Genomic DNA, 18,545 nt, shown 5'->3' on the forward strand with positions numbered 1-18,545 from the left:
CCACCACTTTGTTTTATTTGAAATTGAGTTGTTGCCAATCCAGGAGCCAAAGTGGCATGGGTAGTAAACGGGACTGAGTTGGAACATGAGGAGAGGGTTAGATGAATTCCTAGTTTTTAGAAGGAAAAACTAGCTGTTAGCTGGAAGCATGTTGAAATAGTCTAGAGGAAGCCAGGGATGAGGTATAAGCAACAATTGAGTTAGTGTGGGCTACTTTGTTCAATTTTTCTTGAAAGTTATGAGAGTTCTGCCTGCCAAAACATAGTTCTTTGTTCCTTTAAAAAAAACATATTAAGAACTCCATTCATAATGAGTAACTTAGTCAACACGAACCAACACTGCAAACAAATAATCTTACTGTGCCATGTCACATATAATAAATTATCAATCAGTCATGTTACGTAACATGTGTCCCTCTGGTGATGTAAAGGAAACCAGGTGAACTAGCTAGAAACGAATGCAAAAATCATCTGTAGTTTGTATGACTTGAGGTTACAGTAATAGCGATGTGGCAGCAAGGTCAGGGATTTGAACGTTAAAAAAAAAGTTTAAATTGCATCAACTTGAGGGTATAATGGCAAAACATTTACTGTTGGGCAATTAAAAGATTTTGTTAATGTCTGACGGTGTAATTAAAACTGCAATTCACTATCTTTTTAATATCAAATAACAACCCTGCCTAGTAATTTTGTCTATCATTGTGGTGGAGAGAAGCAATAGAGGCTGCGAACTAATAGTGACAGTTTCAGTGACAAAAGTCCATGCGTTCCTCAAATTTGAAAACGTTGTAGGATAGGGGTCTCCAAGGATCGTTTCATAGTAAATTTGCATGTAAAATAGACCTGGAATATTGAGAATTGTTGCTCAAAGAGAGCAAGACCAAATAGTACTTTGATTCAAAAGGACACGAAGTACTGGAGTTACTCAACAGGTCGGGCAGCATCTCTGCCGAACACGGATAGCTGACATTTCAAGTCGAGACCCCTCTTCAGACCTGCAGTTCCTCGTTTTTACGTTAGTACTTTGATTCAGCTAGATTTAACGCCATTCTCTGTTGTCCTCCGTCCACTAAAAGTACATCCACTGAACAAGGAAGCAGAAATGGTTGTATCTGCGTGAAATAATGCTTTTTCATGGTCTGTGGGTCAGATGGTTGACGATGAGCATCAAAGACCAAATGCAGATGTAAATAAATTGGGAAATATTTCCAGGAAAAGAAAATAGACAATGGGGTTGGGAGGGGAATATGGTAAAGAGAAGTACATTTATGGGCAGCTTATGACTGTTGCTCAAGATTTCTGAATCAAATGGGAAATTGAAGATGCTTTGAATGTCTTGGGGATTCTGGAAAGGAGCTGTAGGTGGTCATTGCCTAAGGTTTGTGAGCTGAAGAGCAACTGGAGTCACTGCAGAGCATTTGTTCAGTTTATCCTTATCTCATGCATTGAGGTGCAGTGAAAAACCTTTGTGTGCTATTCAGTCAAAGAAAGGACTATACATAAATACAATCAAGCCGTTCACTGCACAGATAATATAAATATAAAGTTGAAGTCCGATTTAAAGATAGTTCAAAGGTCTCCAATGCGGTAGATGGGAGGTCAGGACTCTGGCTGATGAGAGGGATCATTCAATTGCATGATAAAAGCTGGGAAGAAACTGTCCCCGAACCTGGGCGCATGTGTTTTCAAACTTTTGTACCTCTTGTCTGATCGGGGAAGGGAGAAGAGTGAATAACTTAGGTGAGACTGGTCCTTGAATATGCAGGAAGCCTTGCCAAGACAGAATGAAGTGTTGATGGAGTCATTGGAAAGGAGGTTGGTTTGGGCTACATCCAAACTGTGCAATTTATTGCGTTAAGATTTGTGGATTTAAGAGGTGGTCACTCCAAGTCATAACATTTGGAAAGGAGAGAGAAGGATGAAAAATAATTTTCTGGGGACACTTGTCAAACCAGTACTCGGGATTGGGGCATCCTGAGTACAGACCAGAAATGGCACGTCGGGACAAAAGCTGCACAGAGGGGAAGACCAACAAATAAAAATGCAATTTCATGCTTAAGGATAAGGACAAAAATGTTGTTTCCTTGTATCAGGGAAAAAATGTCAGTGAGAGAATAGGACATAGTATGAAAAGTGAGGTTGTCGGAAGGCATGGTATTGGTTGGTATCGGTTCCCAATTACAGGTGCACAACCTTTTATCCGGTGTTCCGGAAACCGAAAAACTCCGAAAACCGGCCATTTTTTCCAGATGTTGTCTGCGCACCCAAGCTCGCGTTTGGCGCCAAACTTGACCCGAAACGACCCACGGTCAACCCAGGTCTGTACTACTGTAACGGCTGCCTCCTCCCCGGAGACCGGGAGACGCTTAAACATCTGTAAATCATTGCTTAAATGTTAGTCAGTTAGTTTGGAGGGCTTTTATGTGAAGGGGGGGGTGAAGGGGTAAACTTTAATTCTTAGTCCCCTCACCTGGTCGGAGAGGCGGGGAGCGGTCAAAGTTACCGGGTCGCCGTGCAGTAAGCTCCGCAGTGTGTGGCCGGTGGGGTAGCGGGAGGGCAGGCGCCGGTTGTAGCTCCGACCCCGGCAACTCTACCCCTGGCTGCGAGGCGCTCCAAATTCATCGCGGCCCGCGGCCGGACACCCGCCCAATGTTGGGAGTCGGCGGCGTCGCAGTGCTGGGATACCAGCGGCGAAGAGGGCAATGCCTTACTGGGTCGCCGTGCGGCAAGCTCCGGAGCGCTGTGGCCGCCGACCCAACGTTCGCGGAGCGTCGTTGGATTTGGAGCCGCGCAGCCAGGGGTAGAGTTGCCGGGGTCGGAGCTCCAACCGGCGCCGGACGAAGCCCCCAGCTCCGCGAGGTTGGGAGTCGCCGACCTGGTAGGGGACTAAGAATTAAAGTTTCCCCCTTCACCCCTACTCCACCACCACCACATAAAATCCCTCCAAACTAACTGACTAACATTTATGCAATGATTCTCCCGGTCTCCGGGGAGGAGGCAGCTGCTCCAGACTTTTCAAGCCGCCCGCGCTACCTACCTAATCTACGCTAAAAATCTTCCATTCGGAAATCCGAAAATGTCCGAAATCCGACAAGTGTCTGGTCCCAAGGCTTTCGGATAAAAGGTTGTGCACCTGTACTTGGGTTTTGATGCTGCGAAAGGAGTTGCGATTTGAGTTTGTGAGATTTGAGTTTGTCCAGGGAGTAACTTATGTGGGGCTTTGCCATTACTCCAGGAGCACACCCCTGCAAGAGGAGAATTGGAAAAATGATGCCTGATTAATGCATGGTACATATCGTGGGCATTGATACCATTTCTGGGGCAGTTTAGAAACAGGACTGAAATCAACATCCTTGTGAGGAAAGTCAGTGATAGGAAGCTTTAAAACTAAATTGGCAGCGAATGGACACTAATATATAATGTAGAAAAAAGGAATAAGGTGAAACATTTTTTTTTATCAATAGTATTCGATACAGTGACTTGTGTAGAGGAAAAAAATTACTTAAAGGGTATGAAGGAGGCTTGCGATCTTGCTGAAAGCAATTTTGTACAGAACTGAAAAGCTGTGATAATTAATATGGCATTAAGCTAAGGTTTTTTAATGGGGACAACTGAGGAATCACATTTATTGATGATTTTGTGCTCACTCTAGGAGGGGATTGTAGAAAACTTATTCAAGTGGGCAAAAGAGTCCGATCAGCCATTGAGAACCTATGCGACAGGTCTTCTTGCTGGAGCCATGGAAAACCAAGACATCGCAGCTAACTACCGGGAGGAAAATTCACAGATGGTAAGAATTGTGAAACTGCTTGGGATTTGGCAACCTAGTGAGTTTGTTCAAGATTTCCCAAATCATAAAAATATTTCCTGTGAATTTTCCATTTTTATAGGATTTGACACTTTTCCACAAGTAAAATAAAAATTCACAGGAGACATTTCTTGGAACAATACTCACTTTTAATGTGTAGTTGGAAGTCTTATAAAGAGAATGTTCAGCAAAGGATGTATTTGAGTGGTAAAAACTGCCTGGCCCATCATGGGTACCAACCTCCCCACCATAGAAGGTTTCTACAGGAGGCGCTGCCTCAAAGGCAGGCAGCATCATCAAACACCCACACCACATTTGCCAAGCTCTCACTTCACTCCTACCATTGGGAAGAAAGTATAGGAATCTAAAACTAAGCACCAAGGTCAACAATAGCTTCATGCCAACAACCACACCCACCACATGACTACTATGCACACTAACCTCTACTATGAACTGCCTTTGGTTAAACTAAGGATTCAGGGTTATTTTGCACTAGTATTGGGGTTATTAATTTCTTTAATTTTTGTTTCTTATATTATCTAGGCGTATTGCAGAGCTGGCAAGGAGTACGGATTTTTCGTATTTTGTACGGAAATGCGATAAGAATACTGATGTACGATTTTGTGTTGTTAAATACGGAGTTCAGTTCAGTCTGAAGAAGGGTCTCGACCAGAAACGTCACCCATTCCTTCTCTCCAGAGTCGCTGTCTGTCCCGCTCCAGGTTTAAACAGAGCGCTGTCAGTTTGACGCGTGGGAATTTAAACGAAGAGCTGTCGGCTGGAGTGCTGTGGGATCTAAATATAGCGCTACCGGCTGGAGCGCTATGGGCTTTAAACATAGTGCTATGGCCACAGCGCTATGGGTCACAGACTGTTCAGGAAAATTCTCGTCTAACAATGAGTTTTTGGAATTCTCTTTGAACCTTTGATAAGCCTAGTGGTGAAAGTTTACCAGTGGGATTGCAGTTACATTGGGATTGGCCTTGATTTTACGGAACGGTGGGTGGGCTCAAGGGGGAAAGAGGGAGGGATAGAGAGAGGGAGGGTGGAGAGAGGGAGATGATGGAGAGAGGGAGAAGAAGGAAGGGAGAGAGGGAGGGATGGAATAAGAGGTGGGGAGAAAAAAGGAAGTAGGAGAGAGGGAGGGTGGGAGTGAGGGGGGGAGAGGGAGGCCCTAAAAGCAGGAAACAGCCGTTCAAACAGCAGTATACAAAGAGATGGCAATGAATGCACTGTCAAGTAAGGTACGTAGTAGACATGTCAATTGGTAGCAAAGTTATGCATTCTTGTACTCTTACATGGGTATGACCGCACATAAAAAAAAAAAAATTTTTTTCAGCAAAATGGCACCGCGTAAAAATACTAATTTCCTCATCAAAATACTGATTTTCAGGTACTCGAATATTTAAATGCTCTGACAGAACTTGCAGCTCTGGTATTTTGTTTACAGGCCCATTATGATGCTACAAGTAAGAATTTCATTGTTCCATTTTTGGTACATATGGCAATTAAGCACTTTTGACTTGAAAATAATGTGCATGTATAGTACAGGGACCACATCAGGTTTCATATACTGAGAGGCAAGGATCTTTGTGCATTTTGCATGTTTGTCTCTTTAATGCTTCTGGTAGTCTTTGGATTGTAGATGTGGATCATTTTGGTAGCTTGACCTTCTGTAATACCTTTGTGTTTATACAATCACGTGCGTCAATAATTAGATAGCAGAAGTGCAGTTTGTATCAGTGTTATTACTTTTGAAAGAGCAACTATTTCCTCCCCAGTTTCTTCTGAATGTCAGCAACCCCTAACTCCATTATGGTGGCTGTGGGTGGTGAGGGTGCAGGAAGGTTAATTCATGTGCTCCTTTTGCTGGTTGTACAGTACTAAAAACATCATGGTATCAATAAACTTGACCTTTCCGTAATTGATATTTGGCAGAAAGTGAGGCAATCATATCCTTAACATGAAGAAGGTTTTTATTCCAGAGTGGTACTGACCACAGTGAACATTTGTATTTGAAATTTGCATTTGCTTTCTTTAATGCCCTAATGTCCCTTTCTGGTTTGTACTAAGGTCCCAGTGATGCTGCAGCGTCTACGAGACTTGCAAATGCAAGAACTGGAAAACAACCAGAAAATAAAATGGCAGAGCCCACGAAGGCCCCACTTTACAGCTTTGCTTCCAATGGACGAGGAAGCAGTTGACATGGACTATGGTGATACCTTGAAAGCCGAAGATGTGGGGGACTGTGCCAACAATCTTTCCTTCCAGTTAAATTCGTCACACAAAACTAGCAGCAGGATTAATTCTTCCATCAAGACTGCGGAGAATGTGGAAGGAATGAAGGGGAAGGATGAGCGAAGGACTGAGAGAGAGGATGCAAATAAAACAGTCAAACAAAGACTAAGTTTTACAAACTTGGACTCTGAACGGATATGTAATGAACAGTCAAATAGCTGGTCAGAAATGTCCCCTTGGGTAATTGGCACTAATTATAGCCTTTTCCCTTTGACATCTGCCATTGAGCAAAGATTAATTTTGCAGTATTTAACACCACTGGGGGAATATCAGGAGGTGAGTTGCAAAGCTGATTTCTTTTTTTGTATTGGTATCTTTTTCCTATTCTTACTGATCCTTAAATGGTACTTTTTGATCCAACTGGTCCTTCTAGAGACCGCTTACACCAGAGTGTATGACCACTCAGACTTGCACACTGAATCATGTGTCGAGTTACTTCTAAACCAGATTGGATTGAGACAGTTGGGTCTCTTTCTTGGAAACCAACTTGCTCTTATGTCAATTCAGTACATTGTGCTTGCATTTATCAGTTAATTGCTCCTGGATGATTAAAGCGGGGCATTAGATTATTAGGTCTTTATATCCACCTCTGCTGGTTTCATGCAGTTCTCCTGAGTACCAGATGTACTGATGAGTTTCTGTTGGCTTTCCTTCACAACAATCCATGAGATGAGTTCCCTCATATGGCCTCCACAGGATTCAGGTTGTGCCAAAGTTTACAATTCTGTGGCAAAACATGGTAAACTTCTGTAAATAAATCTAGTCCTTAACATTTAGGGAGCCAATATTCTGTCAAATTTTTCACGTGTTTGTTATGGAACCGGCACTGATTTGTCATGATATAGGTCAACAAGAATGATTCTAAGTTAGGCTATTTGGAAAGAATAGAACAACTTAAACTATGATGCAGAAAATTAATCAAATAAATTGGTAGATGATGTAGAGAAAGGATATCTCAGACTACTGCTTCAAATTAAACAGCACTGGACATTTTAAATGTGTTTAAGATCTGGTTATTTCTAGGTTAACATCCAATCAAGTTGGTATGTGTGTGATTGAAATATCCACTCTTAGTCCAGTTGAATGTCCTGTAGGAGCTGGAATACTGGAGGGAAGCAGACTGGGCTAAATCAGCCTTATTTTACTGAGGCACTTTGGCTTAAGATGCAGTTTAATAACATTAACGTACAATATATGTAAATTTTACAGTTTTATATTTAGTTTGGTTTATTTGAATATTGTAGTAAATTAGTTCAGCTCCAGATTAAGTGTATATCCCTGAAATAATGTTTTACATCTGTACTCTATACACCTATGTAGTGTAGCACTTAACGATTATAAGCCATGTTAAAAACTTTGTTGTAAAACTGCAGCTACAGCATTGACGTATAGAACACTGAGTAGCCTTTAATTTGAGTTGCTCATTTTTTTTCATAACTATTGACAGATGATATTCTTAGGTACATAACTGACCAATTGGATTGAAAATACAACAGTGAACCAGAAAGCCTGATTCCCATTCCTGACTTTGGTCATGGCCAAGATTGCATTTCATTATGCAATGGCCATCCTAAACTTTTAGTTGCATATCACTTCACCTTCCCTTTCCATTCCCACACTGATCTGTCGGTCCTCTGTCTTCTCCATTGCCATGGTGAGGTGCAACACAGACAAGAAGAACAACACCTCAGATTTCATTTATGTAGCCGATAGCCCAGTTGTAGGAATGTTAAATTTTCCGATTTCACGTAACCCATTCCTACTGTGTTCCTTTCTCACACCAGTCCACCCAGGGTCTCTCACATCATATATTTTCCATCCTCCACCCACCAGTTTAAGTAACATCGACCTCCTCCTCTTGCTTCCAGTTGCCTGTCACCCAAATGCCTGACATCACTTTTCTTATCTCCTTCCATACCTAGCTCCGTCTGCATATTTTTTTTCTTTTGCATTTCTACCCATCACCGACCAGCCTCTTCCTCCACACTACCTCTTTTCCTACCTGCGCTCATTATCCCCCACCACCTTCATCTGCTTTCACCAATCACCCGCCAGCCTCTAACCCCTCCCTCTAACTTCTGTATACTGACCATCCACCTACCGCACTTTCAGTCCTTGTGTCGGGACTCAACCATCCTTGAAACTGCCTAACCCGAGTTATTTTAGTAGTCTATTTCTTGCTCCACATTCCAGTGTGTCGATGTGTGGTTGTTCAATGAAATGATTGTCATATCTCTTTATTTTCACAAAACAATGGTGCATTGCTGTGTTTCTGACGGTAGATGTCACTACCACGTCATGGTTGTTCTCTCTGATCTAATATTGGAGATAAAAGCTTTACAAGAGCCTTACTTGGCATAGAATTTCTATGCCAGTTTTACTTCAAGGCTCATGAGAAATTTAGATGGGATTCTTTAATATTTCCAAACTTATAATAATTCAGTAATTCTGTTTTCCTTCCCCCTCCCCTAGTTGTTGGCTGTGTTTATGCAGCTTGGTGCTCGAGAGCTCCTCATGTACTATGTCGACCTGAAGCAAACAAATGATGTTCAACTCACATTTGAGGCACTTAAGGTATGAAAGGACATCCATCTGTGTTTGTTTTACTCTTGGTGTCGGGCTATGTCAAGCTTGTTACACCTTAAAATGACAAATTGTAAGTGAACTATGCAGTGAAGAAAGCGAATGGTATGTTAGCATTCATAGCAAAATAATTTGAGTATAGGAGCAGGGAGGTTCTACTGCAGTTGTACAGGGCCTTGGTGAGACCACACCTGGAGTATTGCGTACAGTTTTGGTCTCCTAATCTGAGGAAAGACATTCTTGCCATAGAGAAGGTTCACCAGACTGATTCCTGGGATGTCAGGACTTTCATATGAAGAAAGACTGGATAGACTCGGCTTGTACTCGCTAGAATTTAGAAGATTGAGGGGGGATCTTATAGAAACATACAAAATTCTTAAGGGGTTGGACAGTCTAGATGCAGGAAGATTGTTCCCGATGTTGGGGAAGTCCAGAACAAGGGGTCACAGTTTAAGGATAAGGGGGAAATCTTTTAGGACCAAGATGAGAAAAACATTTTTCACACAGTGAATCTGTGGAATTCTCTGCCACAGAAGGTAGTTGAGGCCAGTTCATTGGCTATATTTAAGAGGGAGTTAGATGTGGCCCTTGTGGCTAAAGGGATCAGGGGGTATGGAGAGAAGGCAGGTGCAGGATACTGAGTTGGATGATCAGCCATGATCATATTGAATGGCGGTGCAGGCTCGAAGGGCCGAATGGCCTACTCCTGCACCTATTTTCTATGTTTCTATGCATTGCAGGGCTGAGCCAAGGTAATCATGATAACACAGGTTTCTTTAGTTTGGGATTTTTTTTATAAGGAAGCTACTTTGAACTGGATCAGAGCAGGGACATAAGGAGAAAAGGCGCATCAGAAATTTCCAGATTCCCCTCTCCCCCTCCCCAAATACATCAACAAGGAAGTACAGCTCACCTTTTGGGACCACATCTCATGAAGTGGTTGCTGACTTGGCTGCTTCAATCACTGTTCTGTTTGTTGAAGCATTCTCACATTGCTATTACATTGTGACTTCCACATTTTTAGTAGTGATAAAGAAACATTCAGAAACAAACAGCTGTGTGATTTGTTACAAAGCATGCTGACAGTGCTAACTTTGGAGCATTTTTGAAGAACTGGATTCACTGCTCTGCATTCTGTACTTGCGAAAAGGAGACCAAATGTTAGATAAGCAGCATGTCATGGAGGTCTGTTTGCTTCTAAAAATGTTGAACATATTTATGTAGTGTTGCCGATGCACTTGGGCAAATCGAGACTATTATATGCATACGGTTTAGGTTTATTATTTTCGCATGTACCAAAGCATAGTCAGAAGCTTTGTTTTGCATGCTATCCACTTAGATCAGATAATACTATGCATAAACACAATCAAGTTAAACTCCAGTACAATTGGTAGAGCAAAGGGGAACATGCAGCATATAAAATATAGTTCTCAGCATTATACATAACAGTTCCATAGACCAAGTCCAAGGTCAACAATGGGGTAGTGGTGAATCTGGCAGACCCTACTATCTTTTGGTCTGCAAGGGTAGGTTGTGCACAGCTCTGGAAAGTTATCCATCAGAAAACCAATCCTCTGATCTACATTTGTACCTCAAGTATGTACGTGGCTGATCCAGTTAAATATCTTGTTAATGGTGATCGCTCCTCATCCCAGGATGTTAAAGTTGGACCATTTTCTCAATAGTCATAGACATGCCTGAGCAATAAGTAGGAAAGGTTAGATATTGCATTGTTGGAGATGGTCATTGCTCGCCCTTGCCCATTCAGGTGAACAAAATTAGATTCATAAGGTGCCCTTGTGTTAAAATAGTTTGCCAAGTCTCATCCAGGATTGATTCTAGATAATGAATTATCGGGTGATAAATTTCAGAATAATCACCAATATACAGAAATGGGTGATTACTTTCAGGTTGTATACTCCACCAGTCCCATTTCATTGCCAGAGCAATTTATTTTTCCCCATATGCTTTCTAATTTATCCTTGCTTATTACTTCATGTGTTTATATAATTTACCTGCAAATGCAGTCATTATTCTGCTCAGTCATTTGAGTTAGTGAGTTCCACGTTCAAATTTGTTTTATATTCCATAATCCCTTAATTATATTTGTTACTTACATTTTACATGTGAGGTTATCCACTTTGGTGGCAAAAACAGGAAAGTAGATTATTATCTGAATGGTGGCCGATTAGGAAAGGGGGAGATGCAACGAGACCTGGGTGTCATGGTACACCGTCATTAAAAGTAGGCATGCAGGTGCAGCAGGCAGTGAAGAAGGCGAATGGTATGTTAGCATTCATAGCAAAAGGATTTGAGTATAGGAGCAGGGAGGTTCTACTGCAGTTGTACAGGGTCTTGGTGAGACCACACCTGGAGTATTGCGTACAGTTTTGGTCTCCTAATCTGAGGAAAGACATTCTTGCCATAGAGGGAGTACAGAGAAGGTTCACCAGATTGATTCCTGGGATGTCAGGACTTTCATATGAAGAAAGACTGGATAGACTCGGTTTGTACTCGCTAGAATTTAGAAGATTGAGGGGGGATCTTATAGAAACTTACAAAATTCTTAAGGGGTTGGACAGGCTAGATGCAGGAAGATTGTTCCCGATGTTGGAGAAGTCCAGAACAAGGGGTCACAGTTTAAGGATAAGGGGGAAATCTTTTGGGACCGAGATGAGGAAAACGTTTTTCACACAGAGAGTGGTGAATCTCTGGAATTCTGTCCCGCAGAAGGTAGTTGAGGCCAGTTCATTGGCTATATTTAAGAGGGAGTTAGATGTGGCCCTTGTGGCTAAAGGGATCAGGGGGTATGGAGAGAAGGCAGGTACAGTATACTGAGTTGGATGATCAGCCATGATCATATTGAATGGCGGTGCAGGCTCGAAGGGCCCAATGGCCTACTCCTGCACCTATTTTCTATGTTTATATTTCTGTTAATTTGTCTCCCCAATCTAAAGGAACTCTGTCTTCTTGTTCCTTTTTTCTATTAAGGAAGGCCTGTCTGCGCTGGTCTGGCATTTTCATTGTTTGAATATGCTCCTTTGACTTTAGACTATTAGGAAAGCAAGGTAGATATTATATTTGAGAATGTGTTATTGTGTCCTGCTTTACATTTGTCTCATTGACCAGTGGTTTGAATCATAAATGTCTCACAGAGTGCATGCTTTACTAATTTAATCCTTGTCACATAAAGGTCTATTTAAACACAGTTGGGAACTGCATTCCAAGGTTAAAATCAAGAGGAGTAAATTAATTGGGGTTTCTCTTGACTTGATTTCACATCATCTCTGTTAGAAACTGAATATGGGGAGAAAATTTGGTGAGGATGTATGACTTGGCTGCAGTGTTTACTTCCTTGCCTGCTCCTAACCATTTGGTCTTTCTTTAGTATGTTACTACGTTAATGAAGTATCTTATGGTGATATGACCCATTGCTTTCATCAGAGGGAAATTTTTGAGTGGTTAGAAAGGTCCAGGAGGGTCGGTAAAAGAGATTCTGCACTGTTTTACCGGATTGTTTGTAGTCTTTGTTCAAAACAGCCCAATCCATAAGTCAGTAGGTACTAACTTATTTTTAGTCTTAGCAGTGCAGGTTTAATAGAGGGCTTTTGTCCCTCTGCCACGTGCTTGTGCAGAAAGTCACCCAATTATCCTACTGTTTTGTATCTGTTTATTTTAATCTGCTTTTCCTCCTCCATAGTATCTGGCCTCTTTGTTGTTACACAAGAAGTTTGCCGCAGAATTTGTGGCTCATGAAGGAGTTCAAAAGTTGCTGGAGATCCCCAGGCCCTCCATGGCTGCCACTGGTGTTTCCCTGTGTTTATACTATTTGGCCTACAATCAGGATGCGATGGAACGGGTGAGTCTAATAATACTGAGGAGTCCTCAATTGGTCTGTGGCGTAGGAGGATAAGTATCATTCATAGCAAGTTGGGTAGAGATATTTTTGGAATGTGTTATGTGCCCTTCTGTTCCATTGTGTTTCAGTGGCTTGGGCAGTACATCCTAACAATAGTCATCAATAAGAAGGACTTGGCACTATCTCGTTGGCCATTCCATTGGCGAGGTGTAGGAGGGGAACTTCTGTATTTCCATCTCTTTCCCTTATGACAAACTGCGTCTAAAACAGATTATTTGATAATTTATGTTTGTTTCTAGTTGCTATTTTCTTTGTGTTATAGAGGTAACTTAATTAGCTATGAATGGATCCAGGTTATCCTGAGGTCATAAAACATCCTATGCAGATATTTCTCTTAGTACTATGCAGCATGATGACTATGTTGTTTTCTCCTAGGTGTGCTTGCTCCCCCACTCCGTGTTGTCTGATGTTGTCAGCTACACCCTTTGGCTACTGGAGTGCTCCCACGAGTCGGGCCGCTGCCATGCCACCATGTTCTTCTCCATCTCGTTCGCTTTCCGCTCCATCCTGGAGCTTTTTGACAAACAGGATGGTCTTCGGCGGGTGGTTAATTTGGTATGATTGCAGAAGGCTTTTGTGATTCTCTGATATATTTTGTTGGAAGCATTCGATATTCCTATTTGTTCTGCAAAATAGAGGAAAGTTGCACTTAAGCAGAGGCAAGCTAGCTTTTGCAATAGGATGCTGTCTCAGATTGCCGTGTTCTCTAACGAGGGTTAGTAGGGAAGGGGAAAGATCTGACGCAAGCCTCAAGTCTGCAGCAAATTGACAATTTCAATGTCCATTTAAATGTACGGTGGCTTTAAACAAAAGAAACGTTTAAATAATACTCTCATAGACATATAATCGTATCCATGTTGTTATTTATGCCTGCTTGTACATCTCTGGTGGTATGATAGGCATGTTTAAATTGTTAAATAGTTTCAGTGTATGCTGAGAAATGTTTTGCTTTCTAGTGGAGGGAATAAAGAATGATGCGGCTGGCGGTTGGCCCAGCGGTGCTTCTTACCTGTGCTGGCTATGGGCGTTTGGCCACCGCTGCTCCGACCGGTGTCCCGTCGATCGGGGTCTCTGACCGCCCCCCCCCCGCGGGTGGGGGGGCAGTCCACTGGCGGTTCAGCAGCGCTTGCTGCGCCGGGGACCCAGGTTCAATCCTGGCTGCGGATGAGGCGTGGGTCTGCGCGCTCAGCAGCACAGCTGCTGAGAATGTCTCTACGTCGGTCCAGTCTCTCCCCGTCTCCCACTCGCATCTGCCCCCTCTCTTGCTGTTACACCCCGCTCTCCCGCTACCTGGCACCCTGTTCCTCAGATTAAATATATTTTTACACCCTAATTATGAATAAAAAATATACACCGTTTATACAGCCAGTGCTTCATTCGCTTTTTCTTTATCGAGAATGACCTTTGACAAATCCCATGATTCCTTACGTTTTTCAGAATACCGAACTCGCTTATTAGGCGTGAGGCTGATGAAACTGGCTGAGTTCAAAATAAAGGATGATTTCATTGAACGAACTGTTCTGCCTGTCCTGTTTTGCCTATGCTCAAAATCCCAAATGTAATTATGTTCCGATTGTGGTGTAGCCTGGGTTTAATTCTGTTTAATTCCTATAGATCAGCACGTTAGAAATCTTAAACTTGGAAGATCAGGGTGCTTTGCTTAGTGATGATGAGATCTTTGCCAGCCGCCAAACTGCCAAGCACACGTGTATGGCACTACGGAGATATTTCGAGTCACACCTGGGAATTAAACTGGAGCACGTGAAAAGATCCTTACAACGAACAGAAGGAGGTGCTATTGTTCACCCACACCCACCATGCAAGGTTTGTGCAAAGATCTTTATAAATTCTGTTGATCCTTTCAATGTAGTTGGAGGAGTTGGCATTAATGGCGGCGCAGCGGTAGATTTGCTGCATTAAGGCCCTGTCCAACTGACAGGACTTTTCAGCGACTGTCTTATGTGCACACACACACACACACACACACACACACACACACACACACACACACACACACACACACACACACACACACACACACACACACACACACACACACACACCACACACACAGCACACACACAGCGCACACACTGAAATTCACACCAGCGGGGGCCAGAGAAAGCGGGGGGGAGCGCTGTCTGAAATGGCACCCGCACATGAACAGGAAGTAGAAGATGGCTGGCACAGTTACAGTAAGTTCTTTAGTGGGCACGGGGGGGAGGGGGGAGAGGGGGAGAAGGAGAGAAGGAGTGGAGACATTTTTAAGAAGCCAGACAACGTTTAATAAAGTTTTGCAGGCATTTCATGTTACCGGTCGGTTTACATTTTTTTCTCAACGAGCTTTACCTTCGATTGCCTTAGATTGCCTTTGATTACCTAAGATAGCATGCCGACCTACCTCGACTAAACCTACGAATAAAAAAAATATCGATTTTTTTTTTCCCATGGCGACCTTTTTTTACTCGCGGGCATTTTTCAGCATGTTGAAAAAAACGCCGCAACCTTGCAGGCCTCTTGTAAATGTAAATTGTTCCTAGTGTGTGTAGCATTGTATTAATGTGCGGGGATTGCTGGTCGGTGCGGTCTCGGTGGGCCAAAGGGCCTGTTTCCACACTCTGTGTCACTACACTAAACTAAAATAACCTTTATGGTGGTTTTGGTCTGGTGTAATTAAAGTTTTGAGTTTTTTGTGCAACATTTTAAATTTTAAGTATTCAAAACAAATAATTGCCTTGAATTGAGCATTCTGATTAGGAATGCAAACTTTGTTTTGTGGGAGTATTGTTATTCTTGGTAAACAATGCACTGCTATGAAAGTACTTTAACATTGAGAATAGCTTCTTCACAGATTAGTCCAGCTGTCAAACAAGCTGCTGTCATTAATAAACCCAACGTTGCTATATAAAGGCATCCTGAATGCAGAGGATTGCTTTGCAGAAGTGCACATCTTGGAAAATTGTGGTTCCCTATGAGCATTCAAACAAACCTTCACTTCCTTGGGGTAGCATGTTGAAGCCCAAATTAAGACTTGGTTTATTAAATTGCTTTATTGGGGTCATTGTCAAAAATTGCATTCCCCTCACACAGAAAGGCCTTCTCCATATTGTATGTCGTCAGTAAATGTGAGAACCTCTGAATTTAGCGCTAGGATTCAGAAGAACCAATACACAACATATTTATCTGAAATCTATAGAAATTTTAACTATTAAATTGATGGTGCTGTTTATTTTGCAATGCAAGGTGAAGTCCTTTTTCATTTCCCTTTCACTGCCCATCTCTATATTTTGGGCAGTTTATGACATGGTGTTGTCTACTCCTCCGTGAACAAATGAAACTTTCTGCTTTCTAAGACTTTGACCTAATTCTTTAGTTGTTACCTTCCATCAGATCCTTCATGCCTTTTCATTAATAAATATGCTGGGAGCTGTACAGCCTTATGCTTTTTTTTCAAAATGGAGCATCCAAATGTATTTATTGCATCTCTTTTAAGGTAGTAACTGTGCATGCTTGGGTTTTGGACATCAACATGCACTCAAGCAGCACATGTAACTTGACAATAGATTCAGATTTTAAACCAGCCTTTATAAGTGACTTCTCTTTCATCAGACACTGGGTTCCTTTCGAAAATGGGCATGCTGGGAACAGTTAATGTGTCCTGTATCCAGAAATCAGGTATGGAACTTTTGTCAAAAATGCTTACTATATCTGATGCATATTTTTTGTTCAAATGGTATGGAAGGAGGCTCTCATTAGAAAATGTTTTTTGCTGTTGCTGAGCTTGAGCTACAAAATGGCTGCAGCATGGGAGGAGGCTTAAATCTTTTCTTTCTCAGACATATTAATTTACCAGGATGGACGTATTACCAATTAGATTCATAATATTTGATTCACGGAGGTTTTGGAGACATCATCCATTGTAACTTTATCCTTTTGGTGTGGAGAAAGCTGGCCATGTTTCAGCAACTCCCATCAGTTCCAGACTAAAAGACAATAAGCAAAGAATGTGTATGTTTATACCCCCAAAGCTGTAGCAACAAAAAATCGATGTCTTGAATCTAAGATATTTTATTCGAAGGGCACTTCTTTTATTTACCTAATGTTGTAATACGAGTAGATGTAACAAGTGAACTAGAACCACAGAGATTCAGCTGGCTGATATTGGGACTGTTTTTAATTCTTGCTTCTAGGCCTGCTCCTACACCCATGAACAGGTCATGGAGATGATGGAGTTTCTGATTGAATATGGTCCAGCAAGACTCTTCTGGGAGCCAGCTGAGGTCTTTCATAAGCTCTCCTGCGTACAGCTTCTTTTACAACTCATATCCATCGCTTGTGAGTGGAGAACTTACTATGGCAGGTAGGTTTTGGTGCATAACTTTAGGTTTCCTTTTGATTGCTCCAAAATATGACCTTAAATATGTTTGCAGTCCTCATCGCAAAATTCTCTTCCATCATCTTGTCAGCAGCTGTGGACACAAATTATTCCATTGCCTGCTTTGGTTGCTTCTGCCATCTATATCCTTTCATGACAAGTCACACTTAACATTGTCTACCTGGTGCCATTTTGGGCAACCTGCTGCTCCCTTTACCTGTGTTCATACCTTTGAAAAGTTTTCAACACTTGAAATGTGTCCAAATTATACTAATGTTTTTAATATCCAAATTAGAATTAATGCACATATCTGTTCCAAATGTAAATCCTACAAATTGGATCCACCATAATGTGGTTGGCATGGACAATGGGCCGAAGGGCCCGGTTCTTGCTCTGGGCTCTTGCTCTGAGCTACATGATCACATGGATAACACCTAAGGTTACTTTTGAAGCTCCACCCTTCTGAAATTATTTCCATGATGTAATAAGCTATTCAAAAACCACAGTGCATGGTTATTCTTGCAGTGACAGAACGATTATTAAAATGGTTGATTGGTGAGCTGATCACTTGAGTGATAAAGGTCTATAAATTGCAGGAGGCAAGGATTTCCATAGTTTTGAATAATGAAGACGTATTCAAGTGTTTACGGGTTTAAAATTAAGAGCACTGTATGATGTTTATTTATAAAGTGGATTTATAAAAAATATTGTGAACTTTCGAAGAGTAATTAAAAATTGATAAGACTCAAACAATGCTGGAAATCCTCAGTAGGTCAGACAGCAATGTGTGAATTGAGAAGTTTTAGTTTTAATGTTTTAGGTTAACACGAGAATAAAATGATGCACTTAAAGGTAAATAGTAAAATGTCTTTACATAAAAAAAGGAACAAATGAAGGGAATGGACGGGATTGATCCATTGTTAATTTTCTCTGTGGTGATCAAATAGTAAAATATAACAAAACTAGAAACCCGTGAACATGTGTGTTATGGCTAAAATTATAGGGAGAGGTTATATGAAAAATAGTGAGTAAAGGTCCATGGAACAATTGAATGGGTTTCTGACAGTGAAAAGGATTGAGGGACCTGCAGTATTGAAGTTGGACACGAGCTGATTTGTGACTAACCACGTGGACCTAATAGCTATTATTTACCCATACATACAATCCCCCACTTACACATTTATGGGAGAGATTTAACAGACTGTGAGCTGTTAGAGCAGCATTTCTCAACCGGGGTTCCCTGGAACGCCAGGGTTCCGAGAGAGGTCGCTAGGGGTTCCGAGAGAATTGGTGATAAATAAGCTAATCATTTGTAAATGCATTTTTTAGTCATTTTTATGTTTAATTTCATATTTGTAATTTTATTATATATGTACGGCATATTTAGCGACGCCTATTAAGCATATTTAGCGACGTCATATTTAGCGATGTCTATACGGCGCCAGTGTGAAACGGCCTTTAGTGGTCACTGGACAGGAGCTGTACGTGAGGGATTTGTGTATCATCAAGTGACTCACTTGAGTACAGACGCATGCACGGTCTCCATCAGTCCTGTCTGCTTCC

General features: G+C 41.8%; 1 protein-coding gene across 3 annotated transcripts in view; it reads left to right on the plus strand.

Annotated features, from left to right (window-relative positions):
- The window catches only part of LOC129704586 (DDB1- and CUL4-associated factor 1-like), a 59,052-nt gene that overhangs the window by 13,807 nt on the left and 26,700 nt on the right, over positions 1–18,545 (plus strand). For all 3 annotated transcript variants that reach the window (XM_055647809.1, XM_055647807.1, XM_055647808.1), the window contains exons 6-13: positions 3,652–3,789; positions 5,881–6,381; positions 8,578–8,679; positions 12,389–12,547; positions 12,983–13,162; positions 14,222–14,431; positions 16,217–16,282; positions 16,798–16,967. In XM_055647809.1, the coding sequence (XP_055503784.1) occupies positions 3,652–3,789; positions 5,881–6,381; positions 8,578–8,679; positions 12,389–12,547; positions 12,983–13,162; positions 14,222–14,431; positions 16,217–16,282; positions 16,798–16,967 (1,526 nt within the window). The remainder of the gene's footprint in view (positions 1–3,651; positions 3,790–5,880; positions 6,382–8,577; positions 8,680–12,388; positions 12,548–12,982; positions 13,163–14,221; positions 14,432–16,216; positions 16,283–16,797; positions 16,968–18,545) is intronic.

This window comes from Leucoraja erinacea, chromosome 16 (assembly GCF_028641065.1).
Source record: "Leucoraja erinacea ecotype New England chromosome 16, Leri_hhj_1, whole genome shotgun sequence".
Taxonomy (NCBI): Eukaryota; Metazoa; Chordata; class Chondrichthyes; order Rajiformes; family Rajidae; genus Leucoraja; species Leucoraja erinaceus.